General features: G+C 38.8%; 2 protein-coding genes across 2 annotated transcripts in view; one reads left to right on the plus strand and one right to left on the minus strand.

Moving 5' to 3' along the window:
- TFB1M (transcription factor B1, mitochondrial) overlaps positions 1-9,167 on the plus strand; it is a 25,909-nt gene extending 16,742 nt beyond the window's left edge. Inside the window, exons 6-7 of the mRNA XM_010285321.1 lie at positions 6,071-6,198; positions 8,885-9,167. Of these exons, the coding sequence (XP_010283623.1) occupies positions 6,071-6,198; positions 8,885-9,167 (411 nt within the window). The remainder of the gene's footprint in view (positions 1-6,070; positions 6,199-8,884) is intronic.
- A 492-nt stretch (positions 9,168-9,659) lies between these two features.
- The window catches only part of TIAM2 (T-cell lymphoma invasion and metastasis 2), a 90,485-nt gene continuing 82,564 nt past the window's right edge, over positions 9,660-17,580 (minus strand). The window contains exons 20-25 of the mRNA XM_010285320.1: positions 16,725-16,833; positions 14,982-15,040; positions 14,043-14,148; positions 12,629-12,716; positions 11,912-12,066; positions 9,660-11,026 (exon numbers count right to left, since the gene is read on the minus strand). Coding sequence (XP_010283622.1) covers positions 10,383-11,026; positions 11,912-12,066; positions 12,629-12,716; positions 14,043-14,148; positions 14,982-15,040; positions 16,725-16,833 — 1,161 coding nt within the window. The 3' untranslated portion in view covers positions 9,660-10,382. The remainder of the gene's footprint in view (positions 11,027-11,911; positions 12,067-12,628; positions 12,717-14,042; positions 14,149-14,981; positions 15,041-16,724; positions 16,834-17,580) is intronic.

Genomic DNA, 17,580 nt, shown 5'->3' on the forward strand with positions numbered 1-17,580 from the left:
AGGGGGGTGGAATGCGAGTGGGAAAGAAAAAGAAATCAGCAAACGAAACCAGCTTGCATTTACAATTAGAGCTATCTGAATGAATATCTGAACATGACCCTGCAGCAGATGAGAGCAGCTGTCACAAGGTACTTGAACATAAATGATGGCAAATGGACAGTGTTTTAGAATTGCTTGTGAGAAGGAGCTGCTGCCCTTGCATACATGATTGCAAGCCATCAAGCAAAACTTACTTTACTGGAGTTGTTGTTGGTAATAGTATACAGATTGCAGGCTTACTAGAGAATGCACATTGTAAATGGAACATTAGAAACTTGCAGATTAGAAGTCATTGTGGAAAATACATTGTACTCTTCAAGCACCTTCTTCAAGTGTGTGCAGTCAGCTCCTGATGACTATTTTATAACAATGAATATTGATAATATTATCTTTTGTTTAAAGTATGGTTAAAGGTAACCCTTTATTTCAGTTATTTAAATAGTGTCTGTTCTTTTGTTTACTGTTATGAAACTTGATGTTTTTGAAGGAGAACTAAGATTGAATGCATTTTTTGCAGTATTTTCAAAAATGTCACATGTGACTTTTCTAAATAATTATTTTAATTTCAGTCAGTGGTTCTCAGTCCTTGACTTACGGCAGCAGTATTGAGCAAGTCATAAGAGTGAATATGACCTGCTTTTGTCTGTAAAACAAAATACTGTTTTTCACACCTATGTGGAACAACTTAGTTGTGTTAAGTGCATTTTTCCTCATCGGTCACTTACCTGTCTGAAATAATTTGCAAATTTGCCATGAAGTGGCAGTTTTAAAAATTCATTTAAAAAACTCCCTGCTATTTTTGCATAAAGAGTCAAATTTCATTTGACAGATGAGAACATTTTAGGCAGTACGGTAACTGTGTACTTGGGAAGAGCACTGTTGCTGTTACATCAGTTGGACTGTTGGGATAGCAGATGAAGAAAAATGGTTTGAAACCTCTGTGATGAGGATTAGAAATGGCATCCTGCCTTTCGAGTGGGGCTGTATAATTGGCTGGTTTTGTCTTTTATAAGAGTGATAGATAAAGGGTGGTCCTCAGTCTGGATTATGCTTTCCAAGACATTCTAGACATTCTATCTAAATGTGAACAGTAATATGACAAATTGGTCTTTAGCATTAGAACTTTTTTAGAAAAGCCGTAACAATAGGGGATAAAGTTGAAATCAGTGGAACACAAAATATCTGCAGCATTGTACTCTTACTTGAATTCATTATACATAAGACAACAAGGTTTTGATCAATATGTATGCTATCAGTCTTCAGTGGCATTGCATAACAAGTAATCTTCTAATTTATATACTGTACTTAGTTCAGGTAATTGGTCAAGGATGTACTAACTCTGTCCAGCATGTATTAAAAATGTTTATAGTTAAGGTGAGAATATTAACAGCTACTCATTTTTAAAATCTTATTTCAAAGACCTGCCTATTTCCAGATCCCTTCAGTTTGTTCAGACTGTAAAGAGTTGCTTGGGCAAATACATATCATTTGCTGTATTAGGCCCACAGGAAAGATGGCTTAACTTCCTTTTACAGAAGGAACTGACATGTCTGGATATCTCAAAACTTGCTCAAAAGCATATTCTGGAACAGATAATTAGGATCTTGAATTAGGTTTTTTTAATTGCCTCCTTTTCAAAATTTCAGCATATACAAACATGCAAACATAAACACAAACCACTGCAAATGGTAGTCATACATTGCATTTAATGGGATGAATGAATTAAAGGCATGATAAATTCAAGTATAAGCACTGCAGATGTAATAAAGAATACAGTTAATGTTTCATTCCTGTTTGCATAGCACTTACTGCTGGATGTGAGGTCTGAGATGTTTTCTTCACTGCAGATGTTCTGGAAAAATGCAGTTTATCTTGAATGGAACTCTCTCTTCTCGTATAAAACTGCATTGGCATGTATTAACAAAATTTCTTGGAATGTTGTTTTTTCTCTTCTCTACAGCAAGTGCATTACTGCTGTTTGTTCCCTCTCTTAGTTCCATCTACCCGAGAATAAAGGAGTACTTTGTTTAATGAGTTTTGTTTGACAAACACTCAGTAAGGGAAAGCAAAGAGATTATGGAGAAAAACACATGGAAGCTCTTAGTCCTAAATACATAATGATATCCAGATTCTATGATGAAAACGGTGAACAGTGATTAAAAGGAGTAAAATACTGAGAATCCAGAAACGTCGTAGAATTTTGGATTGGGGGGGGGGGGCGCGGGGGGGGTTGGGGTGGGGGGGGGGGGGCAGCGGGGGGAGTGACAGGGCAGAGTAGGATCATTTAAGTTGAACTGAGATCCGGAGCCAGAGGTTTTGTTGTGTGGGGGTTGTTGGTTTTTTGGGGTTGTTGGGTTGTGGTTTTTTTCCCATCACAGATAATCTTATTAAGAGTTTAAACTTCCTAGGAAAGAACTATGCAATTTATTTTAATTTGTAATTGGAACAAGCAGGATATTTCTACTCAACTACAGGTTCTGTTTATCTCTTCTTGATATCATTAGGCTTCTGTAGGTCATCCTATAACTTGTTACCTTTGTATAAGTCTGTATGAAAGGGTGGAGGAATAAATCTACTAATAAGGCCTATAAGGTAACTGCAGCACATGAGAGAAGTGGCCTCAACAAGTTGGTGTGTGAAATCGAGAAGTTGGAAGAAAAGTTTTGCTAATTGCAGACATGATATACCCATAGGTTCTGTGCCTGACTTTTGGTTTCCTGTGATCCTGTTTGTGAGCCTAGTGTGAATGGAGTTAAGTTATTAAAAAGCAGTTCTTACAGGAATTAGATTATTGCTGTTAGTGCAGTGGCACAGTTATTTTTCTGCTGGAAGTGAACCAAAATGAAACTCTTGCATCAGAACAAGATTGGTACGAGATGCATGTATCTGGTGTTAGACCTAACATTTCTCTGTAGCAGACAGATAAAATGCTGGTACTGAACACTTGGTTGGTGAAAGTGCTTAAAACTATCTTAGCAGGATCTCAAGCAGTCTGTTGTAATGAAGTTTTAATACGTTCTGCTTAGGTTTCAGTTCCCTATGAGTAAGTTACAGCTTGAAAAAGGGTATGTGGGTTTGCTTTTAATGCAGCCCTATTGCAAGATACATGTATTGCCCATCATGAGACCTTTATTGTCCACAATTAGTAAAATTGTCTCTTTTAAACTTATTCTGATTTAGAGTGTTAATTTCATCAGCAAGGCAGCAGATTTTTCTGAATTAAATTGTACTCTGTCATGTGTTCCTCCTACTCCTGCCAGAACATAATCCTTCATTGTACAGATACACTAAAACAGTAAGGGGTGAATAATTGCTGTACTATTGACAGTTCAGGATATATCAGTTGAATAATTTGCATATTCATTATTTTGTAAGAACTGAGTAGTATTTTGTAAATATTTCTAACGTACTTGTGGGAAAAAAGTGTTACTAAAAATTAGCAGCAAATGAACTTGTGTACTTGTACATAAGTGCTCTTGTGTACTCTATTTGCTTGCATAATTCTGCTCTCTATTTTATGCATATTTAAAAGGATAGGGGAAAATAGCATGTATAATTTTAAAGGAGTAGCCAATTACAAGAGAAAAAGCTTTCCCCTGTATCTGTTGCTATGGTAACCAGGCAGCTTTCCTGGGGTCCAAAGAAAACAGCGTCTATAATGGAACAAATGGTGAGAAGTGCTGTGTTTTGTTTCAGAAGCAGAAATTATTGCCCACTGGCATTGAGATTGCAAACTGAGCTGTTTTTCTCTTAAACTGTACACTGCATCTAGATTGTGTTCTTTTTTTCTTTTCCATCAGAAATTTTTGTTAAAAGATGCAGCTCCATCTCCCAAAGAGCCTTCATAACTCACTCACAAGCAGTTCTGCAAAACTGAGGTGTCTAGGAGATTCCAAATGCTCTCTGGTGGTTTTCTTATCCCTAATTTCGTGGGGGGAAATACCTTGTTTTATTCCTTGACAAAAATGTCGATAAACACGTGTAAATAAACCCTTAGTATTTCTTACAAGGTGCTGGTTGGTCATGTGAAGTATGTATTTGCCCTTTTCAGAAAGATAAACTTTTCTGACACTCAGTGTGAACACAAGTTTTCACTGCATTCCTGTGGCCCTCCTGACAGGTAGCAGCAACCTGTGGCAAAGGTAGAAGCTATCAGCACTTGAGAAATTCAGGAACTGCTTTGGAAAACACATTTATGCGCATTTCACTGCTGATTCCATATGTCAAGTTTTCTTTCTCACCTCATTTTTAAATAAGTTCTTGTGTTTCTATATTTTATTAATTTTTTTTTTTCCCCTGTCTTGACTCTAGATTTTAGAAAAGGTTAGAAAAGTAGAGAAAGAACAGTATCTGTAACAGATACTTGAGATCAGCAGGGCTAATACTGGAATCTTGCTCTGGTGGATTTTTTTTTTTTTTTTTCAGCAGCACAGTTAATCAGTATTTTTCTCCCTTTCTTTAGCCAGTATTTTCACTCGGCTTCCTAAGTTCTATCTACATGAAAATCAAACAACATGAGTTTTTTATTATTTCTGTTGAAAGCAAATATAATACCTCTGCTGTTGAAGCAGTTGTACTGGATAGATATACTTGACAGCTGAGCTGTTCCCACTGAAAGTACAACATGGATGGATGGCACTTTTGTGCCGGAAGAATATGTCCACATCAGAGGTTGTTATGATTTAATTGATTTTTAAAAAACCCACAAACTTGGAGCAGTTTTGGTCAGAGCAGTGGAAAAACCCCTCTAATTTTTTTAAGTACTCTCTTCCTATGGGTTTTCTCAAAGAATTGGTACATCGAGAGTGTGCCTACAACAGAAGCTGTTCTTTGGTCTTAGTGTATCTTTTATTTCAGTCAGAAGTAGCACTTCAATTTAACGTCACACAGAATCTCTTCTATGAATTCCAATATTGACTTTCAGACCTTTTAAAAAGATGGATGATTGTCCATCATATTAGTAGACTTTTTAAATAAGAGACAATATTTTTAAATGTTTGGCATTTAAAAATTTTGTAATCATTCAGTACCAGTACTTGAACAAATTGTACAAATTTTCAGTGTGCTTCTCCATAAATTTTTCATGTTTATTGTTGTTAATATCTAGTTTGGAAGATGAACTGTTTTATTTGATGTTGTACAGAACTGGGTTTTTCCCTCTGCCTGCATTTTGTAATACAGAAGTCTGAATCTGGGGTATTTCTATGTAATATGGTATATCTATAATTGCATGATGTATTTTGTGTTTTTTATATGTATATATGCGTACATTGAAGGAAGGATATTATCTCAGTCTGTTTTCAGACACAGGGAAAGTGACTGTTCTGTGAACCAAGCTGATTTTCGAACTATAAAAGAATAAAACAAGCTTGGAAAAAAATCTTTGTAGAATCATTCAGAATATAGTTTTGGATGAACTGTGATACACAGTGTAAACAGAGAGTTGTATGGTCACTTAAACTGAATGCAAAATTATTTCTATTTACCATTCCTTTAAATAGGCTATAATTTTAAAATCTTACTATGTAGAAAAGTAATTCCTTGGCTACCATTTTATAAAAGCCCTAAAGCAACAGAAAACATATAGGGAGCAGGATGAATTCTAATTATAATACCAATTTCCTCCAGCTGCCCTTCAGCCTGTATATCAAATACTGTCTAATTTGTGTATCATGTCAGAATTGTCTTGTGGAAGGATCTGAAGAAAGAGGTGCTAATTACTTCACAGATTACATGGAAGTTGTTCTAGATGGAAGAAGTGCCACGGGGGAAAAAAGTACTAAGTACTAACGGCATGTGAACTAATTGGAAATATGTAGATACTAAGACTAAAATTCTGTAGGGCCTTGAAAGTTAAGTCAAATCTTTATATTCAAATACTATGACGGTAGTCACTGCACAGCTATGTTACCTGTCACAATAATGTCTTCCTATGTTCAGCCTGTTTCCTGCTGTCTAGCCGGTTAACTTGGAAATAATATGTCTCAGAGGAATATGTCTACTCCAGTTGATCTTTTTTTTTTCTGTACAGGTGGATGTGGCGGTGGTGCATTTCACTCCATTGGTGCAACCAAAGATACAGCAGCCGTTTGAGCTAGTAGAAAAAGTGGTTCAAAGGGTTTTTCAGTTTAGAAGAAAACACTGCTTCCGAGGAATCGCGTAAGAATCTTTAATGAAAAGTTCTCAGATAATGTTTTTGTAAATGTGTCAGCTACTGAATCAGTGGAGAAACACTTGTAGCTATGCATTTGATTTTATTCTTCCCATTTTAAATTTGTCCTCCTAGTTCATCAGATCTTTTTATTTCAGAATGGTTTCTGGAGACAAAAGTATGAGATGAATCTCTTTCTGCTGTAATTATGTAATAATTACAGTGCATTTTTGTTAGTGCAGTTGAAGCTATTAAAATTACTAGGATAAATTGGTGATCTTTCCAAGAGTTTCTCTGTCTCAGGAACCAAAAAAAACCCCAACCACAAAAACTACAGCATTTGTTGGTTGAGTCAAAAAATGAAAGTCTCAAAATTCAGAACCAAAGATGGCAGTGTGGAGGGAGAATGTATCTGTGGGAAATTTTACTTATTTGGGGATAATGTCAAAAGGTCAAATTCTTGTTTCTGTGCTTGCCCTTTTATAAGAGTTCTTACTGACTCTTTAAAAAAAATTCCCATGTCTTACTGAGGTGATTTACTAGGATCTGTAACTGATGATGAAAGAAACCTGCAGTCTTTTTGCCAAGGTTCCTGTTAAAACTCCAGCATAGCCACATGTCTGACTTGGTATGGGGAAGAACCAGCATTCAGCATTGTAGAACGTGTGACAGAGCTGCTGCAGCTTTGGCTACCTGAATTTTACTGGGTATGGTTTTGGCCCTGATGCAGTCTAGAATTAGGGTGGATGCCACCTTACTGAACTACGAGCTTTATATGTCACTTCTCTAAAGATGAACACAGAATTTTACCTCTAGTTGTGGGTTTTTGTTTAAGCCAGTGAATGGCATTGATGTCTGGGATGCAGACATTTGACCTAAAATGAGTACCAATTTCGCTGTTTTAAGGTTTGAATATGCATTTGGAGGTGGTTAGAAAATGGGATATCATCTGAACTTTAGATAGGTTTGTATTTGATTCACAGGGTTGGTTTTGTTATGAAAGAACAGTTTCAGTTGTCAATGTAAGCAGAAGGCATGTGCAATCAGCACGTCCTATGTTATGTGGAATATTTTTGCCAAAGTAAGTTTAAAAAAAACTCCAACTATTGTGTAATCTCAAATTACTAATAACTGCTCTACATTCTTTTGAGGTAAGGAGGGGGAATCTGAACTTTTGGACATCACATATTCCCTAGCAGCTTATCATACTTTATCCCTAGTGTGCAGCTAAGAAACACAATCCTCTTATTCTTTAGCAGACCTGAAAAAAAAATAGTAAATTTTGGTATATAATAAGGTTATTATGTTTGTTATAAGGTATAAAATCAACGTAATCGAATCAGCTTACATTTGTGTGCAAATTCTGGGCTCTGAGAGAGACATGGTATATAAGATTAAGATACTAAGTCCATGAAGAAAAACATAGTAGTTTGAGTTGCTGTTCATGGTCATTTTTAAGATGGTTCATAGTCTGTACATAAACGATGATTGAACATTTTGGTTCTAGGTACATCTTTTAACTACCAAATCAAAGGAGAGAATAAGTTAAGGAGGGCCATCAAAATAAGGACTGATCCATTTTAACCTTGCTGACCTAGATGCTGAGTAACTAATGGGGACATTTTTCACCAGGCCCTGAGTGGCATGTACTTTAAACCATGTTCCCAGAAGTTCCATCCTTCTCTTGTCATTTTAAACGCTTTCTTAACTTTGTATTCTGTCTGCCCACCAAGAGCCAACTATTACTCACACAAAGTCTTTTGACTAGCTTGTCCAGCCAACCTGCAAAACAGCTGGATGCAGGCATGGGGGGGGGGGGGTGTTCCTGTATTAGATTCATGGCATTTTTAGGTCTTATGCATGTTTATGTCAGAGGCAGGTAATTTGAACATCAAGACACACACATCAACCATGTGCAAATATTCTGCCTTCTTGACCTGGTAACTACAGCTAATAGGAGCTCGTCCTTACTCTAGTTTGCACTTTGTAGAAGACGTTTTTGTGAGACATTAAAAATCACTTGAATTAATACTACTCATTAAAATTTGAGGAACTTGTGAAAGAGGTTCTAAAGCATCTGACCACAGAGTAAATGAACTTGTTTGAGTATCTATGAACAGTAACAGAGCAGAAAACAAAATCTAAGATTCCTGGCACATTCTCAAGAGTTCTAAATATTGAAAAGTGAATGATAATGAAATATTCCTTTCCTCCTTCCTGGCTTTTTTTTCTTTTTTTTTTTTTTTTTGCATTGGAATTACGGTATTAATGACAAGTGATAGAATATCTTTCCCATTGGAATGAAAAAAGTCAGTCATATGGTTTGGCTCTGCTCTGTTTGGCACAGTTTAATCTATTGCTGTTCTCTAAAATATAAGGCTAATTCCAAGAAGGCTCTGTCACTGTAGCTCTTTTAAATGTTAGCAAACATGAACATACATGCATGTGTGTGATGTACAAGTATGTATACCCTTTCCTATGTTGTTATAATTTGCATTTGCAGAAAAAGGACCCTTATGTTTCTATTTGCTTACATAGTGAGCTATATGAAGAGTGCCTGCGCTAAAATAATGACATACTTAATAGTAAACCTGTATTAAGTAAATTCCCAAGAGGACTGTCTTACTTTTAAGGGAAACTGAATTGTCTGTCTGAATTGTTTAAATTTGTTTGTCTTCTCCCCACACCTTTTAGGACCTTGTTTCCTGAAAGTGGACGTTTGAAAAAAACAGAACAGCTGATGATGACAGCAAATGTTGATCCAACTCTGCGTCCTTTTCAGCTCTCCATGTCACACTTCAGAAATCTGTGCAATACATACAGGAAAATGTGCGATGAAGATCCAAGCCTTTTTGCGTACAATTACAGAGAAGAGCTAAGGCAGAAGAAGAAGATGAGGCATTTACTTAAACATACCAGTCGGTCCAAACAGACTGGAGAGGAAAATCAGCTGTCATTGCAGCAGACTGAATTTTAATTTGTTTTAACTCCTTGATCTAGAGGTTTTGATTCCATAAAAGGAGGCTTATATAGTCCTACATCTGTGCAGGTATGGAAGAAATACTTTTGAGGAAGTGGTGGAGAGAGTGGGCTTTCCCATTTTATTTATTCATTCCAGTCAGGTGTAGACAAAAGTGAAAGGATGGTCCAGTTACAAGGGGCCTACAGGATCTTTTTACTTCAGGGGAATGGCTAGAACACATACCAAGAACAAGGTATGAGACATGTAATTAAGCTGGGATACTGCTGAAATAATGGAGTTTTGTATGACTGAAAGTGCATTATTGAAACATGACAAAAACACTTACCATACTTCAGCATGTAAGACAGTGTTTGGGTTTTTGTGCTCTTTTTATCCTGGAACATCCTATACTGCAGAGTAATTTAAAAAACAAAAGCCAAACCCTCTTGTATAAATATACTCAAGTAACTGGCTTAAAGGAGGAAAAAGTGCACAGATTGCCTCAAGGTCTGCCAGTACTCTTCTCATTTATGCAAAAGCAAAGAATTTGGGATTTAAAGCTCCAACTAGAGCAAAGCAGCATCATAAAAAGTAGAAAGCATGGCTAAATACAATACTTATTTGTCTTTTACTGTACAGGCTGGTAGAGAAAATAAAAAATACAGTCAAATAAAAGATTACAGGCCAAGCTTTGTATTTACACATATGTATAAAGTATAAACAGTATCTTGAAACTTACAAAAATGAAATTTCTGCACTATTGTGCACTAAAACACATGAAAATAACTTAATTCTGCTTTAAATAAAGCAAAAATGAAAACCAAACAAATAAAATGCCCAAGGAATTGAAAAATTCATTTTGCAATGCTACTTTCCACTGTAATCCCCTCTGCCACTCACTAGCACCTTTTCCACCTTACTCAAAGTACTAACGAGGCCATCCTTCTCTTCCACTCCCCTCCCCAAGAATACTACATCATCTTAATAACTGCTTGAAAGGGATGAACTAATTTACAGACCTTGGCCAACTTAATCTATTTTTGATCCACAATAAATTAAAATAACTTAAGAATGCTTTACAGCTGGTTTTGTGGAAAAAATGTATTAGTGCACAAAATCAGATAGTAGTTTTCCTGCAGCTTCCATGAATTTACTAGTTTTAAAGCAAAATAAGTTTGTTGAATTTTATGTGGACTTCAAATGAATATTTTAAATATAGTGCTCAGAAAGCTAGGATTTCCCATGCCTCTCCACAGCTTCATAAAAACAGTCCTCATTAACTACAGATGTTAAACTCTGGACGCTAAATTCTCTCTCTAAAATAGAGTTCAGATCCAGATTTGCAGCATCAGAGTGACTGTCAAGGGACTGGTGACGTTCTTGCATTGCCATTAAAGTTCCTCTGTTACGCTTTGTACTGTTTACTTTTCTCTTCACTGGGCAGAAGTGGGCACGCACCAGCTTTGGATGCTGTCCTGTCTTAAAGCCATCTCTTTCCTCATTTTCAGCAGCCTGATCCCGTTCAGAGTCAGTACTCGGTTCCTCTGAAATCTTCAGCCGTTGGAACTGTATTTCAATGTCTTTTGTAGGGCTGCCCTTCTTTAGGCTCTGATAGTCATTGTCGTCATCATCGTCACTGAGAATATCAGATTCTTTGACAAGGACGTTAGAAAAGTCGGATGCACAGCTCTGTTCGTGTTTATCAGGAGATGAATTTTTGGGCTCCTGTATGCTCTCTGCAGTGTGGCAGCTGCTGCTGTGAGTACTGCTGCTCAGGCTGCACTCATCCGAGTCCTGGAAGGTGCCTTTCCCCGGGTCACCATTCCACTCGCTACTGGATGAATTCTTCAGTACCTTCAAGGACCTCGTGGAAGCTGTGCAGAGGAAGAAGGCAGGTTTATTTTTTTCAGCAAAACATCAGGTGGTTGTTCTACTGTCTGTCTCAATAGCTCACTTATAATTACAGTGTATGTAGCCTCACTTCATAATCATCTCAGATTACACATGCCAGCATTCTGATACCAATGGTGCAATCCCATGTCTAAGAGTTTTCATTCCACCTACCCAGAGCTATATGCTTGCATTCACATGTAATATGTACAAAATCCTCCCAAAATTGTAGTAATGATTTACACACATCCAAAGGAAAGCCAAGACTGATTCAGGCCCCTTAAGCACCGGAGGACCAGCCTGGAGGCTTAAGTTGAACTGTCCTAGTTCCTGTGATGTTAAGGGGAATTTACAGACAACTGATCAGCTGGAGAACTTGAACTACCAGTAGATACTCATTTAACTAAAATGTCTGAAGCCTGTGCTTAACTAGGGTAGCTGCTGGCATGCAGATTTAGTGCATTGAAAGAAGCAAGACCCCTGCCTTTTGCCAGTTGTTTCAGCTTTAAATGTTATTAGGGCTGAGTTACTAAAGGGAACCCAGAGGAAAGAACACGAATACTGCATGCCAAAGGCAGTCCATTTCTTCCCAGCAAAATTAATTCGGGCCTTATTAAGTCTTCCTTTAGGAAAGCTAATGACACATCAAATGAGAGAATACAGTGAGGGGGGTGGCAAGCTTGCTTATCTCCTCTAGCCCTTGTCATGCACTGAGTTGTGGAGAAACTCTACCACCTCCCCAGCCTGAAAAAGGTATGGGATTTGTGGGTCTGGCACACCAACCCGCTAAAGTCAGGGTAGCAGTTGTGAACCTTGTGCCAGCCCTGGAGTCCAGAATGCATTTTTCACCTCAAGAATGTGTTTCTTACCCAGTTTGGCTGTTGCAGGTACACGGTTCTTGAGTGGGACAAGGCGATCTTTACACATTTTCTCCAGTGGTAGCTCACATTTTATGTGACGTCTGAAATTCTCCCGCAAAATAGAACGGATCACCTTCACGATGTTAGTCTTGTTCTCACAGTCACTGCAAGTTTAAGAAAACAGATAGCCTAATTTTCCGCTCAAAGGTAAGACACTATTGGGATGAAATCTGCCCTTCTCCTTTTTGCTGATGTGCTTTAGTGCAGTGAGGTTTTTTCAGTAGCTTGCTTTAATTGTGGTTTTGCAGCTAACATCTTCAGGCATTTCACATACTTTGTGTTTTGAGATCTTGATTAATTCCCCTTAGAAAAACAGCCTGAAAAGTAACTAACTTCTGTATCAAGGCATCACCCCTTAAGTGGTCTTTATCAGAGGGTCATTTCTGATAACCAACAGAGTCTGATACAGTCAGTTACTTTGCCCCTATCATACTGGAACTTATGATCATACATCTGTGCAGATTCCTGACATTGGATCACTGCGCCAAATTCACTTCTATTTCAAATAGTTACGCTTTATGCAGTTAAACACTGGCATAGTGCCTGGATTCAAAGGGTGACAGCTGCATTAGAAGTGCTGATGCAAAGGTAATGCAGGGGAAAATACTTTCTTTTTTAAATTCCTTTAATGTGATTTGTCAAATACAACCTCCATGTAAAGCTTACCTGCTGCACAACTGAAAAATTGTTTCTGGCCTGCCTTCTAGTTCTGACTTGGTGTGAATCAGTTCCCAGATACAGCTGTTCTCTGTTCCTGTGCATGGAAGGAAACATTATTTTTGTATCTATTTGACAAAACCTTTGGCATTAGAAAGACCAATGTGGAGCTGCTCTGCTCCTGAAGGCAGTGTTAACATAGCCATGGGTGCATCCACAGAAGATCTCGCCCAAGATGGAACCCAAAGGAAAGTTCCCTGCACTCTCCCGTTGCAGCAGCCTCGAGCTGCCTTTGGTAACTCGACCTCTATTGCAGAGTTTCTTTCCCCCATTCTTACTGTTTCTCACTGCCTTCCAGCCTTCAAAGGCTGCCTCCCAGGTGTGTAAAGCATTTGCTCTAAACACCTAGTGACACTTAGAACTGGACAGCATCATAAACATCAACTCAAAGGGAAAACAAAAACAGCCATCTACTACCATGAATTAGAGTCAACTTTCCCACATTTGAAAAAAAATCAAGGGTCAGCACACACACAGCATAAGGGCGTCACCAGGACATCAACTGTGGTAAATCACCTTCTTGTTCATGGTGTCTTTTCACTGGGGATTTCCATTCTGTCATTCCTTCCCATGATGTTGCATCTTCCTAAGCTCATGGAAGAAGCCAACATACATTAACAGACTTTCTTCATTTGGTATCAAGCCTGTACCCCCTGAGTGCAGAGAACAGATTTTATCTACACTTGCCTGTTTCCAGAGGGTCCAGAAAGATATATGGAAAAAGCAGTATTACAGAATCCCCAAAAAGCGTTTGTGCTGATTTTGCCTGGGATAGAGTAAATTTTCTTCACAGAAGCTAGTATGAGTCCATGGTTTGGATTTGGGAGGAAAAAATGTCGATATCATTCTGATCTCTTGAGTTGTTGCTGAGCAGTCAAGGCCTGTCCAGCTTCTCATGCTGGCCTGCCAGCGAGCAGGCTGGGGGTGCGCGGGAAGCTGGGAGGGGGCACAGCCAGGACAGCTGACCCTAACTGGCCAAAGGGATATGCCATACCATATGGCGCCATGCTTGGTATGTAAAGCTGGGGGAAGAAAAAGGAAGAGGGGGATGTTTGCAGTGACGGCGTTTGTCTTCCCAAGTAACCATTATGTGTGATGCTTCCCTGGAGATGGCTGAACTCCTGCCTGCCGATTGGAAGTGATGAATGGATTCCTTGCTTTGCTCTGCTTGCGTGCGTGGCTTTTGCTTTACCTGTTGAACTGTCTTTATCTCAACCCAGAAGTTTTCTCACTTTTACCCTTCTGATTCTCTCCCCCATCCCGCCATGGCGGTAATGAGCAAGTGGCTGCGTGGAGCTTAGTTGCCAGCTGGGGTTAAACCACAACAGTGTTCAATCCTGAAGTATTCAGTGCAAGGGATTACCTGCTGTGTTCCCCAGTCGAACTTGAAGAGCAGATAAAGGAATCAGCCAACGAAATTTAAATGGATCCAAGTCACCATAATTATGTGCAGCACGAACATTAGCAGGCTGCAAAAAGAAAAACAAGGGTATTTCTCAGAAGTAAAAAAAGTGGGGTGTTTTTTGTGTTACTCTTAAAAGACCTGCCTCTGAAAAGAAACTAAATTGATTAGACTTTTTCCTTCAGGACCCTAATATGTGCTTGTAAATGTAGTTGAAATGGTGATAGACACAACCTTTGGAATTTGTAATTGCTTCAACTTTTAAAAGCACTTGTTTTTAATGGATAAAAATAATACTTTGCATCTAAGCATTACTAGGGAACAAGTTTCCCATGAAGGAACCTGCAGACTGTTGATTAGCAGAATACATTAATCATGTAGCTGCTGCTGCTACTTTTAGAGCCCCTCCATCTGTTATGATAAGCATGGCGCAGTACTTCACCACTGGTACTCAGGTTATACAACTTGTTACTTCATTTCAGCATTCCAGTTTTGTAAATGGGGACAGAGGAGGTTATGTTTATAGTACCCCCTCTCCTTTCCTTCCAGGGTGATCAAGGGTCTATAAACAGAGGTCTTTAACTACGCACTACATTAAGGTAGGCCATTGTAAATGCCATCTGGAAGAATTAATGATTCCTTTATGGCAATGTTTCATATTCCACCTCACAGAACTAACATGGGGCGCACACAGAGAAGATGCTGCTGCATAAATAACAAAAAAAAAAAAATTTTTTGTCTGAGCACCCGTTTTAGCTGTGATGGCTAGAATTCCAGCCTAGTGAGGGAAGGTGGCATTTCACCACAGCCATTCCCCCTTCCACACTGGTGTGGTCCATCTCTCACTGCAGTAGGATCCTGTGCATAAACACCCACCACTTCCACTGATACCAGACTTACCATTTTCTTTTTCAGTTTGTAGTTCTCCTTATACACCAGTATTACAGCCCTCTTAAAAACTGAAAAAGAAAGGAAAAAAGGAAAACCGTTAATTACTGGTGTAATATTCAATGAAAATACTATATGGGAGAAGCTGATCATTGTAGTCACAAGAATGTGAAGGATGAGAGAAGCAAACTGACTGAAAAGCACCTGCCTTGTATTAAAGTGGCAACTGGGTTTTCCGTCTTACACTTGTTCATGCAATGGCAGTATTTTTTCCTCAGATTTTGTTCTGAACATTTAGGATGAAGCCATTCTGCAAATTTATTCTGAAACTAGACTAGCAGCAGCCTGTCTCCTGTAAGTTCTCACATAACCAAGTACAGCAGCCATAGTTTAGATGTAAAGGTTCAGATTTTCTTTTTGTAACCGATGGATGTCTTCAAGTTCAATAAGGGCCTATAGCAAAAGAGGGCTGTGAAAAAGAATACTAAGTCTGTTCTCCTGCAGTTCAACACTTGTTTAGCTGGAAACTCAAACATTCATCTCAACTCCTACTTTTCCACCTGCAGGAATTCTCTAGCTTCCACAACATCCAACTGGAGTGGCTCACTAACATCATCTGGTCTCTCAGCCTCCAGGGAAGCAGGGACACGTTCTCGCTCATCTGTAAGGAGGAACAGAAACTTGGGGGCATTGAAGCTGCAGCTGAACTATGGGATGGCTCTGCAGAGCAGTCCTGGATCCCAGATAGGGCTCTAGCGCAGTATAGCTCTATTCCTGCTCATGCATCCACGCTTCCTTCCAGTGGAAGAGGAGAGAGGGGCAATGGTATGCAGCCGAGTCTCCTCTCTACATGAAGCCAGGATGCAGCCATGGCATGCACAGCATTTACCCCACAGCTTAGCAGTTTCTCTCAGTTCCACACATCAGGTGCATTTTTCTAAGCTGCCCGCATAGAGTTTGAAGTGACAATAAAACTCGGTTTCCCAAATGGCATACGAGCAGTCTGCCATTGATTCATACATGTCCTGCTGGAAGTGTCTGGCATGTGGGAGCCTGTGAGGTAGCTCCTGTTTGTTCTTGTGTTAGAAGCGCTCCCTCCCTTAACCTGTCATGCTTCCCAGGGAAGGAATGCATGGCAGCCCTGAGAAAGTGAAACCTGGAGTTGTTCTGTAGGTGTTTATCCAACGACATTTTGAAGAAATATTTTTTAACAAAATGAGCAAATGCCGAAGATGTTTCACTGGAAGATTTAATTATTTAGGCAATTATTAAATGTTTAATTGTATATATACTATTAAATAAGACTCTTGTTTGTATGCTTTCATTTCCACATCCATTTTTCAGGTTAAAATAATCTGAATGGGGATTTTGATGCAGCAGCTGTAAAGCAGAGGTTAGCCTGAATTGGCAAGAGTAGAATAAATCACCATTTGCCTACCAGCCCCTTTGAAAGCTTGGTTTAGCAGATTGTTCTAAAGGGAAATACTGCCCCTCGAAAATCACTGCTTTCCATAGTTTACACATAGGCAGGAGAGCAGTTGAGGTTGGCTCACAGAGCAAACAGCAACAGCAAACAAACGAATGGAAACTTGTCTCATATTAGGAAATACAACTATGTATTTTTTCAGATGTAAGTCTACCCTAGCTATCACATGGCTAGAGGGAAAGGAGATGGTGGCTTTCATCTTGTGACAAGATTTAATGTGGTACTCTTTAGATTTGAAAGAGCGGAGAGTCATTAAGGAAGACACTTACCAAACACTGTAAGTTCAAGGTCTTTTCTTGCTTTGCCCAGCGATGGGAAAGGATTCAGCCAGGAAACTGAAGAGTGCATCAGAAGTTCTCCCATTGAAAGCTCTGTCACCTGTATTAAATTGTAACAGTAGATAACGTAAATAAATAAACATATACATCAAGGCTGCAATCCACATATGTAAGTAAAACATGCTTTCTGTATTTACTGTATGTACAGAGAGAAAGGCAGAGCGATCTGCACAATGGCAGGAAAAGTGTGAGTAATCCCCTTTTTAAAATAGGTAACAACTATAAAAACTAATAGCCCGTAAGTTATGGAAGCTGGATAGAAATTCTTACTATTAATAACTTAGAAGAATATTAAGTTGATCTGATGATCTGTCACTTACATGTAGCCAGTTGTGAACTGGCTGATCTATTCGCTGTAAGTATCTTTAATTCCTATAGAGTAATTAGTATTAATGACTCTGCCAATGGCAGAATTAATGGAGGTCTTGTACTCTGAGGCTGGTTTCTTCTGTGGGACACGACGTAATACTGTGAAGAATCTCCCATGCTGTCAAGTTTTGTTTCCCCATAAACGATGGGAAACCAGCTAGCCAACGGGGGCGAATTGGCTTTTACTAAGAGGACATAAAACAACCAAGCCAGCACCTCTCATATCTCATCTCCACCTTAGCAGATTTGATCAGCTTAGTAATCGTTTGATGTAAATAGCTGAGACCTTGCTGCCCCAGTTCTGGGAGATGCGTGCACACACAGTCTAACTAATGGTTTTTGCTCTGACAAATACCCGTGGATGCCTCAGCACTGGAAGTGTAGAGAATGAGAATAACAGACCTTAATGTGAAATCCC

This window comes from Phaethon lepturus, unplaced genomic scaffold (genome assembly GCF_000687285.1).
Source record: "Phaethon lepturus isolate BGI_N335 unplaced genomic scaffold, ASM68728v1 scaffold4944, whole genome shotgun sequence".
Lineage (NCBI taxonomy): Eukaryota > Metazoa > Chordata > Aves > Phaethontiformes > Phaethontidae > Phaethon > Phaethon lepturus.